Source organism: Hesperophylax consimilis, chromosome 1, assembly GCF_061612785.1.
Source record: "Hesperophylax consimilis isolate HC1 chromosome 1, BYU_Hcon_1.0, whole genome shotgun sequence".
Lineage (NCBI taxonomy): Eukaryota > Metazoa > Arthropoda > Insecta > Trichoptera > Limnephilidae > Hesperophylax > Hesperophylax consimilis.
The window spans coordinates 2,347,808-2,367,486 of NC_142836.1; the positions used below are offsets into that span (position 1 = coordinate 2,347,808).

The following is a 19,679-nucleotide window of genomic DNA, read 5'->3' on the forward strand; positions in this document are numbered from 1 at the left end:
TATTATATTCAACCTACCTACGTAAGTTCAAGTTTAAAGTGAATTAACAGTTTTAGGTTATTCGTTCGGTCTTTTGAACAATGCTTCATACTTGACATATGTCTTCCTCCACAACGTATAAATGTTATATATTATATCGATAAACTTATTCATGTTATTGATTAGTGTTATCCTGTATTATCTTATTGTTTTGGTGAAATTAAAGATTTTTAAACATATGTAACCATGAGTTCATGAGGCTGAAAAATGTCGGAATTTTTCGTCGTACTGTCGGACAATCATGTTTTGGAAATTTTCTTCAGTGTTTTTGCAAATTTCTTGTCATTTTGGGTTTCTTCTTCTCCGATTAACAAGTTTCATCTTAAGGAAATGCACTGTAAAAGTTTATTTTCTTAGTCAGATGAGCCTTGCCCTTGGAAAACATTTCGACATTTTTCTGCTTCAAGGACATTTTTATTTTTATAATAGTTTTTTTGGGCTAGTGAATGAATAGAGTAGGCTGAGAGCAATTATGTTGTCTATGTTCGCATCTTTTTTTAAATGGCCTTGAGTTTCCTCTACCTTGTCTACTGCTCTGCTCCGCACGGTAGGTACTGCTTGTATATCTGTGGTTAAGTACTGTATAATTCTGTTGGATACAAAAAGCCGGAAGATATCGATCTAGAGAGTGGTATATTTATGCGCCCAACTATCGGCTATGGATATGCATACAGCATCATTTATTTATTTTTAATGATAAACTATTGTTTAAGAGACAAGGTTTTTTATGCATAGCACAAAGGATAACGTATTATTTTTAAGCAATAATTATTAGCCTGAAACACCCTTCATAAATTGCAATAATATTAAATAATTTGGCGGGTTTTGAATAAACCGACGTAGCGTAATTGTTAGAGCACCTGACCTGAAGACTGCGGTTTCGATTCTCTTCGGCGGCATATATGTTTTCTCGGAAGAATTTGTTTCAATTTATATAAGGTATATGAGGCTAATAATGGTTACTTAAAAATAATACTTATTTATTTATTTATATTATTTTAGCCATTCGTTCGTCGAAGTTAACTAATGTCTAATTTATTATTAATTGCTTGCATATTTTATTACATTTCATTATTAATTGCGTTTTTTTTTAATGAATATGGCTTTTACAATCCAGCTTGAATGGATTCCGGCAGCGCATTAAATATTGCATTCCTTTGTACAGTAAACTATTTTGTGCATTACCTTTCTTGCAGTATGTTTGTGAATGTTCTTGTTTTATATAATTTTCTTTGAAAACCACTGATCCAAAATCAAAAAGATGGCTAGAGATTTTAGTACTCATGGTTATTAGATTATTTGGGCCGGTGAATCAGAAATTATTAGTAATGATTTCAGCCAGCTTATTTTGTCAGGACTCCTACCAGAGAGCAACTTGACGGACGTAAATAAATTTGTTAGCGAGCAAAGCAACTGAAATTTAGGCCTGTGGATATAAATTTTTGACCGGTCACTGGCTGAGTAGCACGACACAAGCAACCAACACTTGCTATGGTGGTAGTAGATGATTTTCAAATATTGTCAGGTTTTTCGTAATCCGGGAATGTTTGTTTGTCTTTAAAAAAAATCAAAAATATATAAATCTTATTTGCTGATTTATGATTACTTAAACTCCATTTTGAAGATAAAAATACGATAATTTATTACTTTGTGAACCTAGTTCACAGCCAATGTTTTTCAGGTAGGTGTATTATTTAAATTTGGTTTGGTGTATTCATAATAATTATTTTACAAAATAATAACAGCAAAATCGATCTCAGAGAAAATATAATTTAATGTCAAGTGTAATATTACTTTTCTTTTCCTTATTATATATAAATATTATATATAATATTTATATATATAATATATAAATATATATTGACCCCTAAGACCATAGAGAAAGTCGTTCATCTATTTGCGTTCATGTTGAAATTATGGTTGAAATTATAGCAAATGGCCGTCGCGTTTCATAAATTCCGTTCAAATGAAGTGTTTTGTAGTTTATAGTTGTTAGAACTTGATGCCGAGGTAAGTTTTTACTATATCGTACTCTGATACTTCGGTGACTTGATTGGGCTTTGTGTTATGAATGTAATTTATGTATTAATTTTGTAGGGTTGTCATTATCTCAGACCTGTTCATCCTTACATCGAAGTTTGACGAAATTTGACCTCAATTGAAATGTTGAAGTGCTAGCATTTAGCGACATAATATATGCGTGTACAGCATATTTATAAGCAATTATTAAAATTGCATATGTTTGAGTTTTGACGTTTGTATTGAACCTATTCTCACGTGCCTTTATTTTCAGTGGTCTCCATATCAGAAATTTGGCTCCATCCAGCTTCTACTAATCCTCTATACAAATTAGAATGTCAGAGGATTGTGGAAGCGGGGTCACCGCTGTTAGCAATAATGCTCCCAGCAGAGTCTCGCTGCCAGCCGCCCAAGTAGAGGCTGCCGGTGCCGAAGCCCTACGTCTCGCCTGGCGCTCGCAAGAACAGTACATAGACCACCTCGAAGCGCACAACAGAAACATCGAAGGTACTTAAACCCTACAACTTTGTGGATACTTATCCATCTATTGAAGCCACCAGCTGAACTCAGTGTGATGTACGGCTGCGTAACAATGTGCCATGTTTCAAATTGTATAGTTCTGCCAAACTTCTATCGACTTGTTGCCGTGTAGCTTCTACCTCACACTTATTGTTTTACTCCATTCCTAAAGAAATGTGTTTTGTACTGTGGAGATGCAGAATAATGTCAGTGTCCATTCGTGCCTGGAGCATTGCCAATAGTCTTGTGATGGCATCACTCAGTTTATCTTCCATTCTAGTCGTATTTTATAAATTCCCTCCCGTGTTAAAAGTGCTAGAACCGCCCTAAAATTAATTTTGTGAAAAATGTGAAATCGGTTTTGTGATGTGAAAATAAAATGGCTGTCTTGCCGCTGAGTGTTCAAGTGTAATGATGCAAAATGCTTGCAAATATATTTTTCTAATCATCGTTATTTGTTCAAATTTTAACAAAATGAATTGGTGTAATATAAGCAGAATCATTTGAAACAGTGCGTATGATATCCGTCCTCCACAAGGTATAACCTCCGAGGTACGGCCTCCCAAGGTTATTCCGAGGCACGTCCCGAGGTACGACCTCGCCAGGTTCCACAGTTTCCTGGCACCGACTTCAAGTCATAGAGTGAGGCATTAGACCACATGCTGTAGATCAGAATGGGTATATTACTTTATACTACATTTTCACCATTTATTTTATGTGTTCCGTTGTTTTGTACCAAACCTTATTCTACCTGGAATCACTACATGTACATAAATAAGTTATAATCATTTATGTCAATATCGAATTCAGACGGTAAATGGTACCATTCTTTAATGACTGATATGTTTTCATTGCTTGTGATAATTTGTATTCCATGCTGTCAAATAATTAAGAATGTTCTCTATTTAATTATTTCTGAGAGTATAAAATAGTGATTACGACTCTGCTATCATCGCTGCTCTGGCAGGAAACGTTAACTAGAGAACTCTAACCAGTCAACGTTTTTTTCCAAACTGGAACTAAATTTCATAGGAGTTTTTCCAGATTTTTATAATAAATGCAAGTCAGCAGTTAAAGCAAATAAAATTGAAAACAGTGTTTTCGACCGAAATAGTATTGCATATATACAAATAACATTGTTTATAATATTTGAACATCTTCATAACACATTAATATTGGCAATTTACATGTTTCTGGCGAAATCTGTTCTAATTTTCGTTGCATTACGACGGAGGTGAATGACCGACCGAGGCCATTCCAACTGGTAACTGTAACCGTTATAAGTTCTGTTCTTATTGTAAGTTTAGAGTTCTCGCTTCTCTCTCTTCACAGAGCTTGCTCCATAGCAACTGATCCTTATAATTCTGCAAAGGAAGCGAGTATTTGATAGCAATTTATTGCTCATAAAAACTCTGCATTCTATAATACAAATAATGTGGATGAGTCATTTGATACGTTGCATGTAAATGTTTGAAGTCATTCACCAATCCCATCTCTTTTACAAACTTATTTTAATGACGATGAAGGAGAAATCTAGTTATTTTCAGAAAAATATTGTTATATTGCTCAGAATCCCTAAAATCCATTGAATTAATGCTTGACAGATGTTCCTTGTGTTGCTGAATAATTTATTATTTTTATGTAATATTACCATCATGTAAAACTCTATCTAAAACCCAAAAATCGCCAAATTCTGTATGGGATGGTATACTGTCCAGAATCTAGTACAGACGCTGTACCAGATTCTAGACAATAACACCACCCCATTTAAATTTTGCTTAAAGTCATTTCAAATGATGTAAAAGAGATTCGATTGAATCAAAATGAACGACATATATCTTGGTTTTCTGTAAATATTTAAATATATTGACTGTGTTTTGGTCAAAGGAAATTTTCCATACTTTTTGGAAAGGGCACTTTATGGTTATTTTAAAGATTTATTTAAATAATACTAACAGCAAATATTTTCACCCACCTACCCCAGGGAACAACTGCAATGCTTCCATAAAAAAGTTGTCCAATAGATTTTTGCCAAGCCAAGATGCTTGCAATTTTTAAATATACATAAAAAAGAATTTTTAAATATATTGCATTTAAAGTTTTTATTGTATAGTGAATACATTTCGTAACATTCCAGTTCAATAATAAATGTGACGTCAGATTTCTTTCACCCATTTTACATAGTCTTGCTTAGAGGAAAGTTGATTGTTAAATATTTGGTATATTTGAAGTACGGAAAAGCTTAATTCAGACCCTTCTGAGCCAAACTAAATGATCATTCATTCAGCCAACCAAGTCATTTAAATCAGTAGATGATCAAAATGTTTTAACCTACTCCAACATAATTAAAATGTTGTTAAATCATTTGCAGACATTTATAGTATGTACATTTTTTGATATAATTGCCTTAAAACTATCAATACATATTTTACAGCATTTTTATGTTTCGTGGTTAAATTATTTATTTTATTGACTAGAGTACAGACATGCGAGTCTGACGGATTTTGAGGTGTCAAGTGATTAAGTCAGTGCCGTGTCATAATAGAGCAACCACAGTTTGCAAATGGTTGTTGATACTCATTGTTACTGATTTGTGTGTTGTTTTACCACAAGTATATAAATAAACAGAATGATTAGGCTATTTTAGACAGTGAAGTTTACTTAGCGACAGCAGTGACTTTGTAATTTGGCAGTTGCGGACCTCTTCTCTCGTCAGCTTTGCATTTTGTGTAAAATCTAAATAATATAATAAGTAATTTGCGTGTGTTTACAAATGAAATGTTAATTCTTGGCTTTTACTGGTGTTTGCCCAGTAATTAAAACTACCTAGTAACTAAACACTTTCTCATTACACATTTGTTTCACAGCATTTTGGCACTTTTTATTATTCGACAGCTTAGTACTAAAACTACGAAATTGAAAGCACTGCAATTGACATACTTTTTACTTGCCACTTTGATATTTCTACAGTGCGTCTCTATACATATATTGTAACGTAATTGACTTAAAGAAGTTGTTTTTTTAAATTCACAATCTGAATTGAATTTTGCTTTGATTGAGATTTGCCTGATTGTCGCTGTCTTGTTTTTCAAATCCTTATCATTATACCTAGGTACATAATGATAAAATGAATAATAAATTCTTATCTTTAAAAGTTTGTATTTTTGGAAAAATATTTTATATGCAGTGGTTTTACAGCATTCAAATATGTACAGGTAAATCATGTTAAAGAGGCCTTGCTTGCGTAGTGATGAACTGGATGAACCAAAAATAATTTTGTATTAGGAAGCTGAAGAATGAAACAAAAAACCTAAAAAGAACATTCTAGAATATAATCACAAGTCTAAATTTTTAACGGAATTGATAAACGTCACTAATATCACTACCCAGTATCTTTGGGCATTTATTTATGCAATCATTTATTGCGAAATGTATTCTTTTCTACTAGATTTTTTAAAAAATCTTGCATTCATCTAAATAAACATTACAAACCAAATTTACAAAAAATTTCAGGGTGGGAAGATATTGCGGGTAGGGTCAAAAACTTTTTTTTAAACTTTCGATAATATCGGTCTGAACAAATGCATTCGAACATGTCCTCTTTAAAATGATTTGCCTGTAACTGAATAGACATACATAATATTAAAACTTAAAGATTGTAGATTATTAATCTGAAACATATTTTTTAAGTTACTGAAAAAATTTTCTTTTTTTTTTTTTTTACACTTTTCCACTTTTTATGGTAATAGGAATTAGAATTTGAATTGGATCTTGTACAATACAATTATTTCAGTTTTGTAATAAATATTTAGCAAAGTAATTAACAAAAGCCTGTTAAAGTATCACTTCATGGCTCTTCCATTGCATAGTCGGTGAAGCCACCAGCTAAATCCAAAAGTATAGATCCCTTCTAAATGTTTACTTAATTTTTTGATTGTTAATATCACTCTTTAAGTTTCTGAAGCTAGAAATAAATTTGAAATCACATTTCATAAGTAAAATAGCAATAAAATAACTATGTATAGCAAAATGTATTGTGTTAGGCCATGTACGCATGAGGCGCTCGGAGCAACTAGAAGAAGTAAGCAACTAAAAAAGTGCATTTGAGTGTGTACTCTCTATGATGTTTTGTGTCTGGCCTGGTGTGTACAAGCTCTTACTACTCATGGGTACAATTTTAATTCATCAAACCATGTTTAGCGAGAGGGAATATTGTATATATGTATATTACGTGTGTATCAACACAATAAAGAAGATTTGATGAGAAAGTACTTGCAGTGACTGATGGTGGCGTGTTTTTGAAGGTTCGCTGGAGAAGTTGAGGGAGCACGAAGAGAGAATAAAGCAGCAGCACTCCGAGTCGCAGCACCGCGAGCGAGTCCTGGTGCGGAGGCTGGCGGCTAAGGAACAGGAGCTTCAGGATTGTATGGTATGCCACAAGACTATTCTATTGCACTTACACACACTCAACATTAGTTACAACAATCTAATCTTGAGATGTTTCAAACTATTTGCTTTGTATGACCATCAAATTGACAAGATGCACCATTTTCAATTTTTCACATTTGTTAAATGCTTATTCACAGCCTGTTTCAGCAGTTAATCAAATTGTGATCAACTGTCCAGAACAATGGTCATGCTTTCGACGTTTATCAAGCACCATTCAACTGTGAAAAATTTTAAATGACGCTGATCGTCCCCTGCTGACCGGTCAGTGGTTGAGTTGGCATCGCATCTGGTTCCCACCCAGGCGTCGTGAGTTCAATTCCTCGACTTGCTAAGTCCTCCAGCACGGCACAAGCAAAATTTTCCGCTTACTGTGGCGGTATTTGGAGATTATTAACCCAGGAATGTTTCTTTCTTTAAATTCTTTTAAAATTATTATGATCATAAAATATGACAGGAGTTTGAAACACTTTATCCATGTCATCTTTTACTTTTGGAGATAAATAACGAGGTTAGTTACTAGAGAAACAACGATTATCACATCTGCTAGTCACAAGAATCTTCACCAATTCTCAATATAAAAGTACACAATAAAATGTTTTAAAGTGAATAAGACAACAATTGATGTTTTTAAACATTTATTTTGCAGTGATAATAAGTTTGTATTATATTTAATTGGGAGTTTGGTTTCTTTCCGACATGAGTTCATTATGCTCCTGATAAAATATTGTTTCAATAAGCTACTCTAGTACCTTTTACTATTTTTTTTTATCAATAATGGACCTTCTAGCTTAAATAGTACCAGTATATATATTTTTGTATTGTTATTGTCACTAAATAAAAACTTTATCTTATCTAAATCAAAACATAAATATTGGTTTGTTCAAAATCTTAAATCTCCAAAAGTTCTTCACCGATTGCTTTGATATTTTGACACAACGTTGCATTCGAATACCCGTGTGTTTTTATATACCTAAATTATATAGATGTCTCCTGTGACAGGTCAAAACTCGCTTTTATTGAAAAACAGCGCCATATGTTAGACAAACATGCGTTTTAAAAAAAAAACAGTGCCATCTGTGGAACGTAAAAGCAACACGCGCTGTTATTTCTCTATCTGCACAGACATATATATATATCCACTAGTATACAGGGTGTATCGGCACTAACCCGACAAACTTTAACCAGCTATTCCTTAGCACATTTGGAGTAAAAAATGTTATGGGCACTTTGCTGTCCGGTAGCATTTTTTTTTCAATTAAAAACAAAAAAAAATAAAATTTCCACACAACATCACTGTCACTGGCATTGCGTTTCGTGTTCAACAGCTGTTATAAGCAAGTATGTCAAAAAGCGTCTTCGCTCTTTCGCACACACTGAATAATAATAGTTAAAAATGAGACGAATGGTGCCGTGCCATTTCGTTGTGATTGTAAGTGTGCGCCAATATAGGTACACACGTGCATTATTCAACGGAATTCGAATAAAATATTTGCCAGATGGGTTTTCAAACTTTGACAAAGGATAAAACAGTGGTGACATGTGGTGAAAATATGAATAATAAATTTTTTATTAAAAAAAAACCTTACCGGACAGCAAAGTGCACATAAGATTTTTTACTCCAAATATGCTAAGGAATAGCTGGTTAAAGTTTGTCGGGTACGTGCCGATACACCCTGTATATAGTTCTTTACTGATTTCTTTGAAATTTTGACATAATGTTACAATCAAATATGCACGTGTTTTTGTATGTCATCAAAATGACAATTCAACACACCTTCAAAAAGTGGTATAAAGTCATGAAAAGTGGTGAAACAAAAATTAGGTTACATAGGTAACTATTAAACCTACTTTTTGTTTCATCACTTTTACCGACTGTATGTCACTTTTTAAAGATGTGTTGAATTTTCATTTTGATGAAATATATGGGAACCGTTTTTATATAGATGTGACGGGTAAAAACATGTTTTTTTTTTAAAAAACAGCGCCACCTGTTGGACAAACATGTTTTTTTTTTTAAATAGCGATGTCTGTTGGACGCCAAAGAAACACGGGCTATTGTTTCTCTATCTGCACAGACAGGCTGTGCCACAGCAATACGTAGCGGGGTACAGCTAGTCATTATGTATAAATTGATTAGAAGCACCTCAGTGACTTTACACTGTGAAACAACAACAATGAAATCTTTTACATACAAAAAACCACAATCAAATGTGATTTGTGACTCGTGACCTCTGCATCAACAGAACAGAACCGGGCATTTTAATGTGATTGTGTTTTATTCGTCTTTAAATGAAGATTTATAAATTCTTAATATAATAATACATAATAAATTCTATATATTCTGAATCAGCATTTGTTGATCTATATGAACATATTTTTTAAAGCAATAGTATTTTTCTCTGGAGTTCCTTATTGTCTGAATATCTTTACTCAAGCGGCCCAAGTTTTCTTTCTTTTGTTCTCCCGACAGAGCTGCTTCTCTGCATGGCATCCTGCCTGTGTCATTAATCCATATGATATTAAAATAAAAACAATTGTTTTCCTATTAAATAAAATGTTATCAAATGTGCTCTTAAAGCTTACTTTATAATTATACTCATGCTATGTGCAATTAATTATCAATAATGTATGATTAAACATTATCTTACCATTTTTAATTATGTCAGTGTAATTGTGTGGTTTTTTAGCAAATTATTGTTGTATATATCACTAGAATCATTAAAGAAAATATATCATTTAAATGGTCAGCATAATATTGAGCTTTTGGTCAGCCTTAACCTGTATGCCGGAGCATAAAACAGAAAAATACTTTTTAATACTTCAGTAAAGCACCATTCATAAAATCAAAAGTGGAATCTAAAGTTTTATTAACCCAAGCGATGTTGATTTTATTTTTCATACATTTTTCAATGTGTTGAGATCAAAATTGTATCACAAATTATTTTAACAAGGATAATATTAGAATGCTCGCATGTTCTCCGGAGACCCTTCGGCAGTTCACTGGTTAAAATGTTTTCTGCTGGCAAATATAGTCGGTTGAGCAGCCATTTGTGGTCAGCAAGTATTGCATCACGGCTGACTCACTCCGCAGACGATAGACTCACTCCCCGCAGATAGTGTCAACCCCTAATCTAACCTAACCACATTCTGAGCCTGATTATTTTTACTAACCCGAATTTAAATGGCAATTTATCAATCAATATTAGTTCAGTAGAAGTAACCCGTAATAGTGTTTCTTTCTTACGCTTCTAATGTTTATACCATTTTGGGTTTATTTTCAGGCTCAAATTGGAGAATTAAAATCAGCACAAGTAGGATCTATTGGAATAGTGGGGAGTGCGCGGAGTTGTTTGCTGGACCCTGCCGTCAATGTGCTGGTCATGCGAATGAAGCAAGAACTTACCTGCACCAGAAATCATTTAGAGGAAACACAAAATGAATTCTCCGCTTGGAAATTCACACCTGACTCAAACACCGGCAAGAAACTGATGGCAAAATGCAGGCTTTTACACCAGGAGAACGAAGAGCTCGGCAAGATGACCACCAGCGGTAGAATAGCCAAACTGGAAGGAGATTTAGCTTTGCAAAAGACCTTCAGCGAAGAAGCAAAGAAATCTCAGTCAGGTGATTTATTTTAATTTTACATTTCAACCAATAAATTATATAATACCGAATTGGCAAATGTAGAACTTGTTGATTTTACTTTTACTAAAAATAAAAACCCTAAGTTTTTTTTTGTTTTTATATGTTTCACATTTATTGTTTAGTCGGGCTTACCGCTACAATGAGCTCATCCAAAGCCGATTCCATTCCTAGCCATGCTACGGGCAGTTTGACAATGTTGCACTTCGTTAATTCCTATTCATTCGTCCAGTTTCCCAAACGACATGTACCTGTTGTTGTTGTTTTGATAGTGTTGCTTGAACATATTGTGATTATGTTCACGGTTTGTAATCATCATTGGATAAAACATCAAGGTAACGTTTATTCACATTTTTTTACAATAAATATTACATTTAATAAATAAACTGTCTTTTTACACTTTTCGCAACATAACCTCTAAATGTAGCTATGTTGTTCTTTTATATTTAGTTTGTTTAAATCTTGTTTAACGAAATTTGAATCCAAATATTCAATCAAAGCAAATTACTATGTAATATATGTATGTTTTTTATCCTTGCTTTAGGTCCCTAGTAAATATTGCATCAACTCAAACTATGACACCAGCTTTAAAACGGAGAAAAACCTATGACTACCTTCTCATTTACCACAGCTGCCGATCTTGGAAATTCTTGGACAGTAAAGATATCGCAAGCTAAAGGGGGTGCCGACGACTGGTTCTTTTGTTGCAGCGAGGGTTTGCTTATTCGTAGGATTTCAGCAATATTTGATCCTGCAGATTTGCAGGATTTTCATGTGAATTTGAAAAAATTTTACACCAAAAACATGTTGTTTTGATTTGCACACGAAATTGCAAAACGATGAAGACGACTGCCACTATTTGTATTGTTGTCCCAAGGAAGATAAAAGACAAGTGTCATGTAATGAGTTCAATAGAAGATATTTGTATTGTTGTCCCAAGGAAGATAAAAGACAAGTGTCATGTAATGAGTTCAATAGAAGATATTTGTATTGTTGTCCCAAGGAAGATAAAAGACAAGTGTCATGTAATGAGTTCAATAGAAGATATTTGTATTGTTGTCCCAAGGAAGATAAAAGACAAGTGTCATGTAATGAGTTCAATAGAAGATATTTGTATTGTTGTCCCAAGGAAGATAAAAGACAAGTGTCATGTAATGAGTTCAATAGAAGATATTTGTATTGTTGTCCCAAGGAAGATAAAAGACAAGTGTCATGTAATGAGTTCAATAGAAGATATTTGTATTGTTGTCCCAAGGAAGATAAAAGACAAGTGTCATGTAATGAGTTCAATAGAAGATATTTGTATTGTTGTCCCAAGGAAGATAAAAGACAAGTGTCATGTAATGAGTTCAATAGAAGATATTTGTATTGTTGTCCCAAGGAAGATAAAAGACAAGTGTCATGTAATGAGTTCAATAGAAGATATTTGTATTGTTGTCCCAAGGAAGATAAAAGACAAGTGTCATGTAATGAGTTCAATAGAAGATATTTGTATTGTTGTCCCAAGGAAGATAAAAGACAAGTGTCATGTAATGAGTTCAATAGAAGATATTTGTATTGTTGTCCCAAGGAAGATAAAAGACAAGTGTCATGTAATGAGTTCAATAGAAGATATTTGTATTGTTGTCCCAAGGAAGATAAAAGACAAGTGTCATGTAATGAGTTCAATAGAAGATATTTGTATTGTTGTCCCAAGGAAGATAAAAGACAAGTGTCATGTAATGAGTTCAATAGAAGATATTTGTATTGTTGTCCCAAGGAAGATAAAAGACAAGTGTCATGTAATGAGTTCAATAGAAGATATTTGTATTGTTGTCCCAAGGAAGATAAAAGACAAGTGTCATGTAATGAGTTCAATAGAAGATATTTGTATTGTTGTCCCAAGGAAGATAAAAGACAAGTGTCATGTAATGAGTTCAATAGAAGATATTTGTATTGTTGTCCCAAGGAAGATAAAAGACAAGTGTCATGTAATGAGTTCAATAGAAGATATTTGTATTGTTGTCCCAAGGAAGATAAAAGACAAGTGTCATGTAATGAGTTCAATAGAAGATATTTGTATTGTTGTCCCAAGGAAGATAAAAGACAAGTGTCATGTAATGAGTTCAATAGAAGATATTTGTATTGTTGTCCCAAGGAAGATAAAAGACAAGTGTCATGTAATGAGTTGAATAGAAGATATTTGTATTGTTGTCCCAAGGAAGATAAAAGACAGTAATGAGTTGAATAGAAGATATTTGTATTGTTGTCCCAAGGAATATAAAAGACAGTAATGAGTTGAATAGAAGATATTTGTATTGTTGTCCCAAGGAATATAAAAGACAGTAATGAGTTGAATAGAAGATATTTGTATTGTTGTCCCAAGGAATATAAAAGACAGTAATGAGTTGAATAGAAGATATTTGTATTGTTGTCCCAAGGAATATAAAAGACAGTAATGAGTTGAATAGAAGATATTTGTATTGTTGTCCCAAGGAATATAAAAGACAGTAATGAGTTGAATAGAAGATATTTGAAGTGGAGGTCAGCAGAGCACCAACAATATGAAAAGTGGTCAATATTGGACATTGATGCTAGGAAGAGAGCATACGCATCTCAAGCTTGGAATGGAGGCATCAGAGGGATTCAGTTAACTCGCAGCTTCTTGATGACAGTCCCAACAACAGGACTAGTTTGGAAGCAGAGAGAGCTTTTTCCGCTGCTGGCCTGGGGCCCACAAATGTCTGCCACAGGACTCTCCATAGTCTTCTTAAATGACTCATTATGTCTTTTTATAATATTACTGTTACCAAATATGATTGATAGGTACCAAATAATAAAAAGTATTTATGAAATGTTGGCTTTGTTTCATCCCACTGGATTTCTATATTTTATCCCACAATTCTGCTGCAAACCCTTTTTAACATCAGTGAAGACATTAGATTATATAAAATCAAGAGTCCCCCTAAGCCTTCCAAAGTTGAAGTAGCAGAAAGGTAAATAAAAGGCAAGTTCCTTCAGCGTGTCAAGAAAATATTATCCAATGCCAAAATCTTCCAATTGAAGTGTTTTTCAAAAGTGTCACGAATATTATATGTAATTGTAGTCACAAATTAATAATATTAATAAGTGAAAAATATATAAATACCTACGTTACTGTTTAAAAATCCTACTATTTGCATGAATTACAATAATGTCCAAAATAACACCGGTAACAAGTTTAGTTATAAAATGCAATGTTTCCAAATACACAAGACCGGCTTTGACTTATCTCTTGTTGTATATTATGAACAGAAAACATACTCTATTATCAATGCGGTGCGGAATGTAGTGATAATTAGTTATCAGTATTAATGTGTTGTTGTATTTGTTATCAGAATTGGACGAGTTTCTCCAAGAACTGGACGAGGATGTGGAGGGCATGCAGAGCACCATCCTGTTCCTGCAGCAGGAGCTGAGGGCGTCCCGGGAGCGGACGGAGGTGCTGGAGACAGAGGTGGGCTCACTGCGGGTGCGCGGCACGGGCGGCCGAGGCGCGAGCCTCACCAACGGATCCACGGTGGAAGACTACGACTCGGAGCCGGCACTCATTATTAAAGTTTCCCAGCGCGAGCGGATATGTGACGACGAGGACAGTCGGGACAGTACCAACCCCACTAGTGAAAAGGATAAAAGTTACAATGTTAATGGGATGGACGAAAGCAAATCGGGTAGAACTAACTGTGAAAGCGGTGGTGAAAAGAAACGCAACTACGAGAGTGACTGGAGTGAGTTCAGCGCAGTGCAGGCGGCCAGAAGTAAGAAGCAGCGGAGAGCGTCGGTGCTCTCGCTGGACTATAACGAAGACGAGGACCCGCTCACGGCGCCCAATGGGGACGCTGCCTGCTAGTGAAGTGCAACCGACAACCGCGTCTTGTGTACAGAACTCTTATTTCGACATGCATACATATTCTATACATATATTCGTAATAGGTGATTCGTCCGCAGGCTTGTTCAAACAATTATCAAACATTCTATGTATATTATTGTGAAAAACTAACTGACTGCTATTGAAAAGTGGAAATATTTGTATACAGAATATTATATTACTGTAGAAAAAATATACTTTTACATTGTTGATTACTTTATTGATATTTTGTTTACAACAGATTTATGAAGTGAGATTGGAGAGAGATTTTGCTGTATATTGATTGTCATAATAAATTGAACACCCGATACATATACAAAACTTGTTCTACAGTGGTGAAGTATTTATTTCTTGTCATCGTCGACATTGAATTGATCAAATTGTACAATAGATTTTGTGGAGGATATTTGGTTCTAAATTTTATTTTAGTTACTAAAACTGATGAAATAAAGAACTAAACCAATGTGGTGTTATTTGTGAAAGTTGTTTTTTGATTGTACATACTATTAATTTTTTATACCTCTGAATACACTTTTTTTTTCCTTTGGGTCGAATTTATTTAACAAAATAAAATTATTTTCTACAGAATTTTGAAGCATTTTTTTTTTAAATTTTGTTTTGCAGATGGTTTGATAATTATGTACATGGCTCCTGATGAATCCTTAATGAATCATTTTTTAACTGCATTTTATACTTGGGACAAACAATAAGTTTATAATTGCCATTAGAATTTTAATACATAAACGGATACCATGTTAAGTTTACACCATAATTTATTACCAATTGTGAGTATGAAATAAAAAGATGATGTCAAATTAGCATTTATTTGCAGGTGAACATACATGTGTATTTTATAAATCAACAAATAATACACTACAAAACCCAAGACTCTATAATTAAGGAATGATTACATCTCACGGCGTGTACGAGGTTGCTTAGAATCTTTTGTAAGTTGTGTAATCGCAAAGCATTTATTTCGCTACATGTGACATTATAAATCTAGAAATATAAATCAAAATGTCGGGTGCCATGTGAGTCAAATGATTGACATCACAAATTATAATAAAACTAGAATTACGATGACCAGTATCAAGTAAGCTAGCTAACTGCTCCCGTGTCGTCTGGAGATTCACCCATCCGTCGTTTCCGGGATAACCGATTCCGTGGACACTCCGCTGAGCACTGTACTCACTAGTTGTCGGCCGATGACCCTGTTCTGTTATGTTCCAAACGAGCGGCCACACACTCGCTAAAGCCAGGCTCTTGTTTCAAATCAACATCTATTACCAGTTACTAATCGAGTCAAAATTCGATTCCTGGGGTTGCAAGTATACTTTAGGATGAAGCATTTTTAATATTCATCAGATGCAGGTGGAGGTTTGGTCTCGTCTTCTTGAAGGTTCAGCTTTTAATCAAATGTGACAGCTTGAAACACCCCAACCTAAGTTACTTGACTAGATATTTAAAATGATTCAATTCATTTTCACATTTCATTGCAATAAATCACATGTCATTGACACTTAAGAGGCTTGATCCTTGTTCTCTAACGGCCCTAAATACTAGCCATGAGAAAGCCATGGATGAACGAGCCGCACAATTAAGCTTGCTCTTTTTGATTACCCGTATTCGTACGACTCCCGGTAAACCGTATCATGGCTCAATTGAACAGTTACTCTTTTTTATCGGGAGATATTATTAAAAAATTGCGCCATTAAAATTATCATATATTTTAATTGTTATTACATACTCAGAGACGTGAAAGGCGTCCGACAGTCCAATATTTAGACTTGAACATATGTACTTACACCTACTAACTACCTAGCAACTTATTTTTCTCGTGGTACGTAGCGGCGTACCAGTACCAAGAGTTTTACGGTCATTCGTATGCTGGGAACTAGGAGCCGTATCGGGCGAGCACAGTATTCTCATTGATATTATATTCAAGTTCACATATAAGTATGGTGCAATATATTTTATTTCAACATAATTTCCGGCCCTATCAAAACAATGCGCTCTTAGCGTTCGAGGCTGTTCAAAAACAACTAAAAAAAAAATTGCAGATAAAAGGGCCAAACAAAATCAGTTGTGTCCGTAATAATATTTTGGGCTTTTTTCTGTTCAACTATTGCTTATACATGCATTCATCTGGATCAGAGCAATATACATTTACAAAACACCTTATAAAGGCCTATTCGCATTCAATTGGCAACAAAATGAACAATGAGAAAAGAGTAATAAAATAATAGCAGTGATACTACTGTCATTCTTCAACACACGCACCTAATCATGTAGTCTGTTGTGTGTTTTTTATTGTAAAAAACACTTATTTAGCCAAATGGAAAATATAATAAAATTTTCATATTAAAAAATTCTTAGGGGAGAGAAAAAAAATACATTTCTTTGGATATAAGTAGCTATTCTGGGGAAACTAGGTAGATTATATATGTACTATTTTCATAAATACATTATCTGTTAAGACACTACCGCAGGGGTTCCCAACCTCGTGCCTGCGGGCACCATGGCGCCCGCGTAACGATTCGTATGTGGCCGCCACTATTCGACAGCGAAATAATTTTTTCATAAACATTAATAAAAAATGTGAATTATTTTTATTTATTTGTTAGAGTTTTATTTTTTTTGAGTGCCTATGTTTATTAAATACGTTCGTATGTTTGCGATATTGTATGTATGAGTGGTTCCTTTGCTGACAGTACTTGTCGCAACCTGTCTAGCGGCGAGCCAGACTGCACTCTTCACGCTAGCCTGGAACGGAGAGTTCTATTTGCACATCACTACTTGTACACGCAGAAAACCCGAAGTGAACGAACGCCACAAACTGAGCCGATGAACGCCGAAGGCGCCAAAACACATGCCAGCTCTGTCTGTCAGTGAAAGCAATAAGCATGGCCCCGACAGCCAAACTGACAGTATTCACATGCTCATACCGTCCCGATCGGTTCGGCGATCATCGGCTCACTTCGGGTTTTCGGCGTGTACAAGGAGTGATGTGCAAATAGTATTCCCCGCCTGGAACCGCGTTGTTGTCATTTTGATTGCGATAGCTGCCCCGAGTTTGTCGATTAAAAATAGGTGGTGCCCGCCACCCTACTGATATTTTAGAATGTACTCTAGAGTACAAAAAGGTTGGGAACCCCTGCACTACCGTTAAGTCTGTGACAGACCATGCTATAAGTGTGCTATATTTACGTGGTTTGGCCTATTTCAGCATATCGCTCGCCATAAATTCCCGTTGGTAGTGTATGGCGAGCGATATGCTGAGATAGGCTAAGCCATCATATGTATAGCGTAATGTGTTGCCTACCTTAACAAAAACATAATTTTTGCAAAAAGATTTTAGTTATTACGAAAATAGCTGGCGAATATTTTGTGTTGGCACACGGCGGAGATATTAGGTCACGGGTGCTCAGCGTTCCAAAGGTAATAAAAATAAATTATACACGGTGTCAGGAAACTCGTAGTACAAGCGGGAAACTGGAGAATCTACACCACATGGGGAACCCAAAAAAACATAAAGTTTTTTGATTTGAGCATTTTCAAAAAAAAAACCAAAAAAAAATATTTTTCGGCTATTTTAGGGTTAAAGTTTTTTCTGGTGTTTAGGGTTGAATAACAGATGTTTTAACCCTGCAGAGCAGAAATATTTTATGATTACACCGGGTTAAATGAAGGGTGATTTCAAAATAATGCTTCAAATCCGAGTTTCTTCGTTTGTTTTACTTTCAAACAGTTTTAATTAGTTGGGTACTTTGATTTTCAGTAATAATTTATAAGAATTTGATTAAAAAAAAAAAAAAAAAAATCAACTTCAAACTCGATTTACTCGATAACGAAAGCTCAAATAAAAAAAATATATACTACAAAATCGACTCCAAATGTGATGTAGATTCACCAGTTTCCCGCTTGTACTACGAGTTTCCGGACACCCTGTATATCCACTGTGGTTTGGAAAAACCCTTCAATCCACAAAATGGAAGCTTTTGCAAGACATGATAAAAACCAATATTAACGGATTCGTAAAACTAAAGAAAAATCTTGACTTTTATATGAAAGTGATCATTTGTTTTTCAAAATTTTGGTGTTAAATGTTGCAATTTTATTTATGATAAAAATATATATAAATTTCGTTTTCAGCAAAAATTACTTTACCATGTTCTTTGAAAACTATTCTATATATATATTATTCTATATATCCTATAACCATTGAAAAGGTTTATCCAAAAAAAAGTGGCTTGAATGGTTTTACCCAAAGATATTAGAAGAACGAGATGTGCTATGCGCAGTTCGTACTGAGTGGAATTGTTTTGCCGAGTGTCGCCGGTTTTGTTCACCAATACTACTGCACACCTTCGCTTGCGCTAAGGTATCCGCACTAATAAATAGAACAGATTTCTGTGCGTACACGTCCCGATACCGTTCAAAGTACCCTAATTAGGTAGTACTCCGGCTACGGTCCGGCGGCCAACATAGCATATCTCGTTCTTCTAATATCTTTGGTTTTACCAAATCCAAAACACTATCGATATATTTTTTAAAGTTAGTTTTCATAGGCAATTGTGTGATATTTGAAATCAGGCTGAAATAACACTCTTTTAAGATGGGGTGTTTTAATTTTTTTCTTGTCAAGTTAAGGCATGAATAGTTAAATGTTTTACGATTATTTTCTAAAGAACTTAATTTGCCACATTAAACAATAAAACCATAACCCAAAAGGGGTTCATAAGAATCATAAGTAGTAAATTTTCAACTGTTTTTGTAGGTCGGAAAATTCATTTTTTTCTGGGCTTTTAAAAAGACTTAAATGCCAAATTCAAGGAATTTTTAAATTTAACCACTTACTGAAAAACTTATTTCTAATGCCTCTAGTACACGTTGGCAGGTTGGCACCAAGATCCTTCAAGATGTGTGCATGAAAACTGACCAGGTTGGCCGTCCAAAGTTGGCGGCCATCGCGTATAATTTACGGCCAATATACGCCAACTGGCATTGTAATATTCATATTAAATGATGAGTGATAAAATTATGCATGTTCCTACTCAGAAAATTTTACTCCAAGGATAGTAATAAGTAATAATTATATTTAAAATACAATATCTTAATTTCGGTG

At 34.3% G+C, this 19,679-nt stretch overlaps 1 protein-coding gene across 2 annotated transcripts; it reads left to right on the plus strand.

Moving 5' to 3' along the window:
- The first annotated feature begins 1,958 nt into the window (after nt 1–1,958).
- Nucleotides 1,959–15,136, plus strand: fl(2)d (Pre-mRNA-splicing regulator female-lethal(2)D). 2 transcript variants are annotated; one of them, XM_089635691.1, is made up of 5 exons: nt 1,959–2,049; nt 2,333–2,565; nt 6,882–7,006; nt 10,308–10,650; nt 14,025–15,136. In XM_089635691.1, the coding sequence occupies exons 2-5, from the start codon at nt 2,394–2,396 to the stop codon at nt 14,534–14,536; spliced, it is 1,152 nt and encodes a 383-aa protein (XP_089491817.1). In that variant the 5' UTR covers nt 1,959–2,049; nt 2,333–2,393; the 3' UTR covers nt 14,537–15,136. The 2 variants fall into 2 exon arrangements, with proteins under 2 accessions (XP_089491817.1, XP_089491826.1); XM_089635700.1 differs by lacking the exon at nt 1,959–2,049 and having other exon boundaries at nt 2,426–3,255.
- The last annotated feature ends 4,543 nt before the right edge of the window (nt 15,137–19,679 follow it).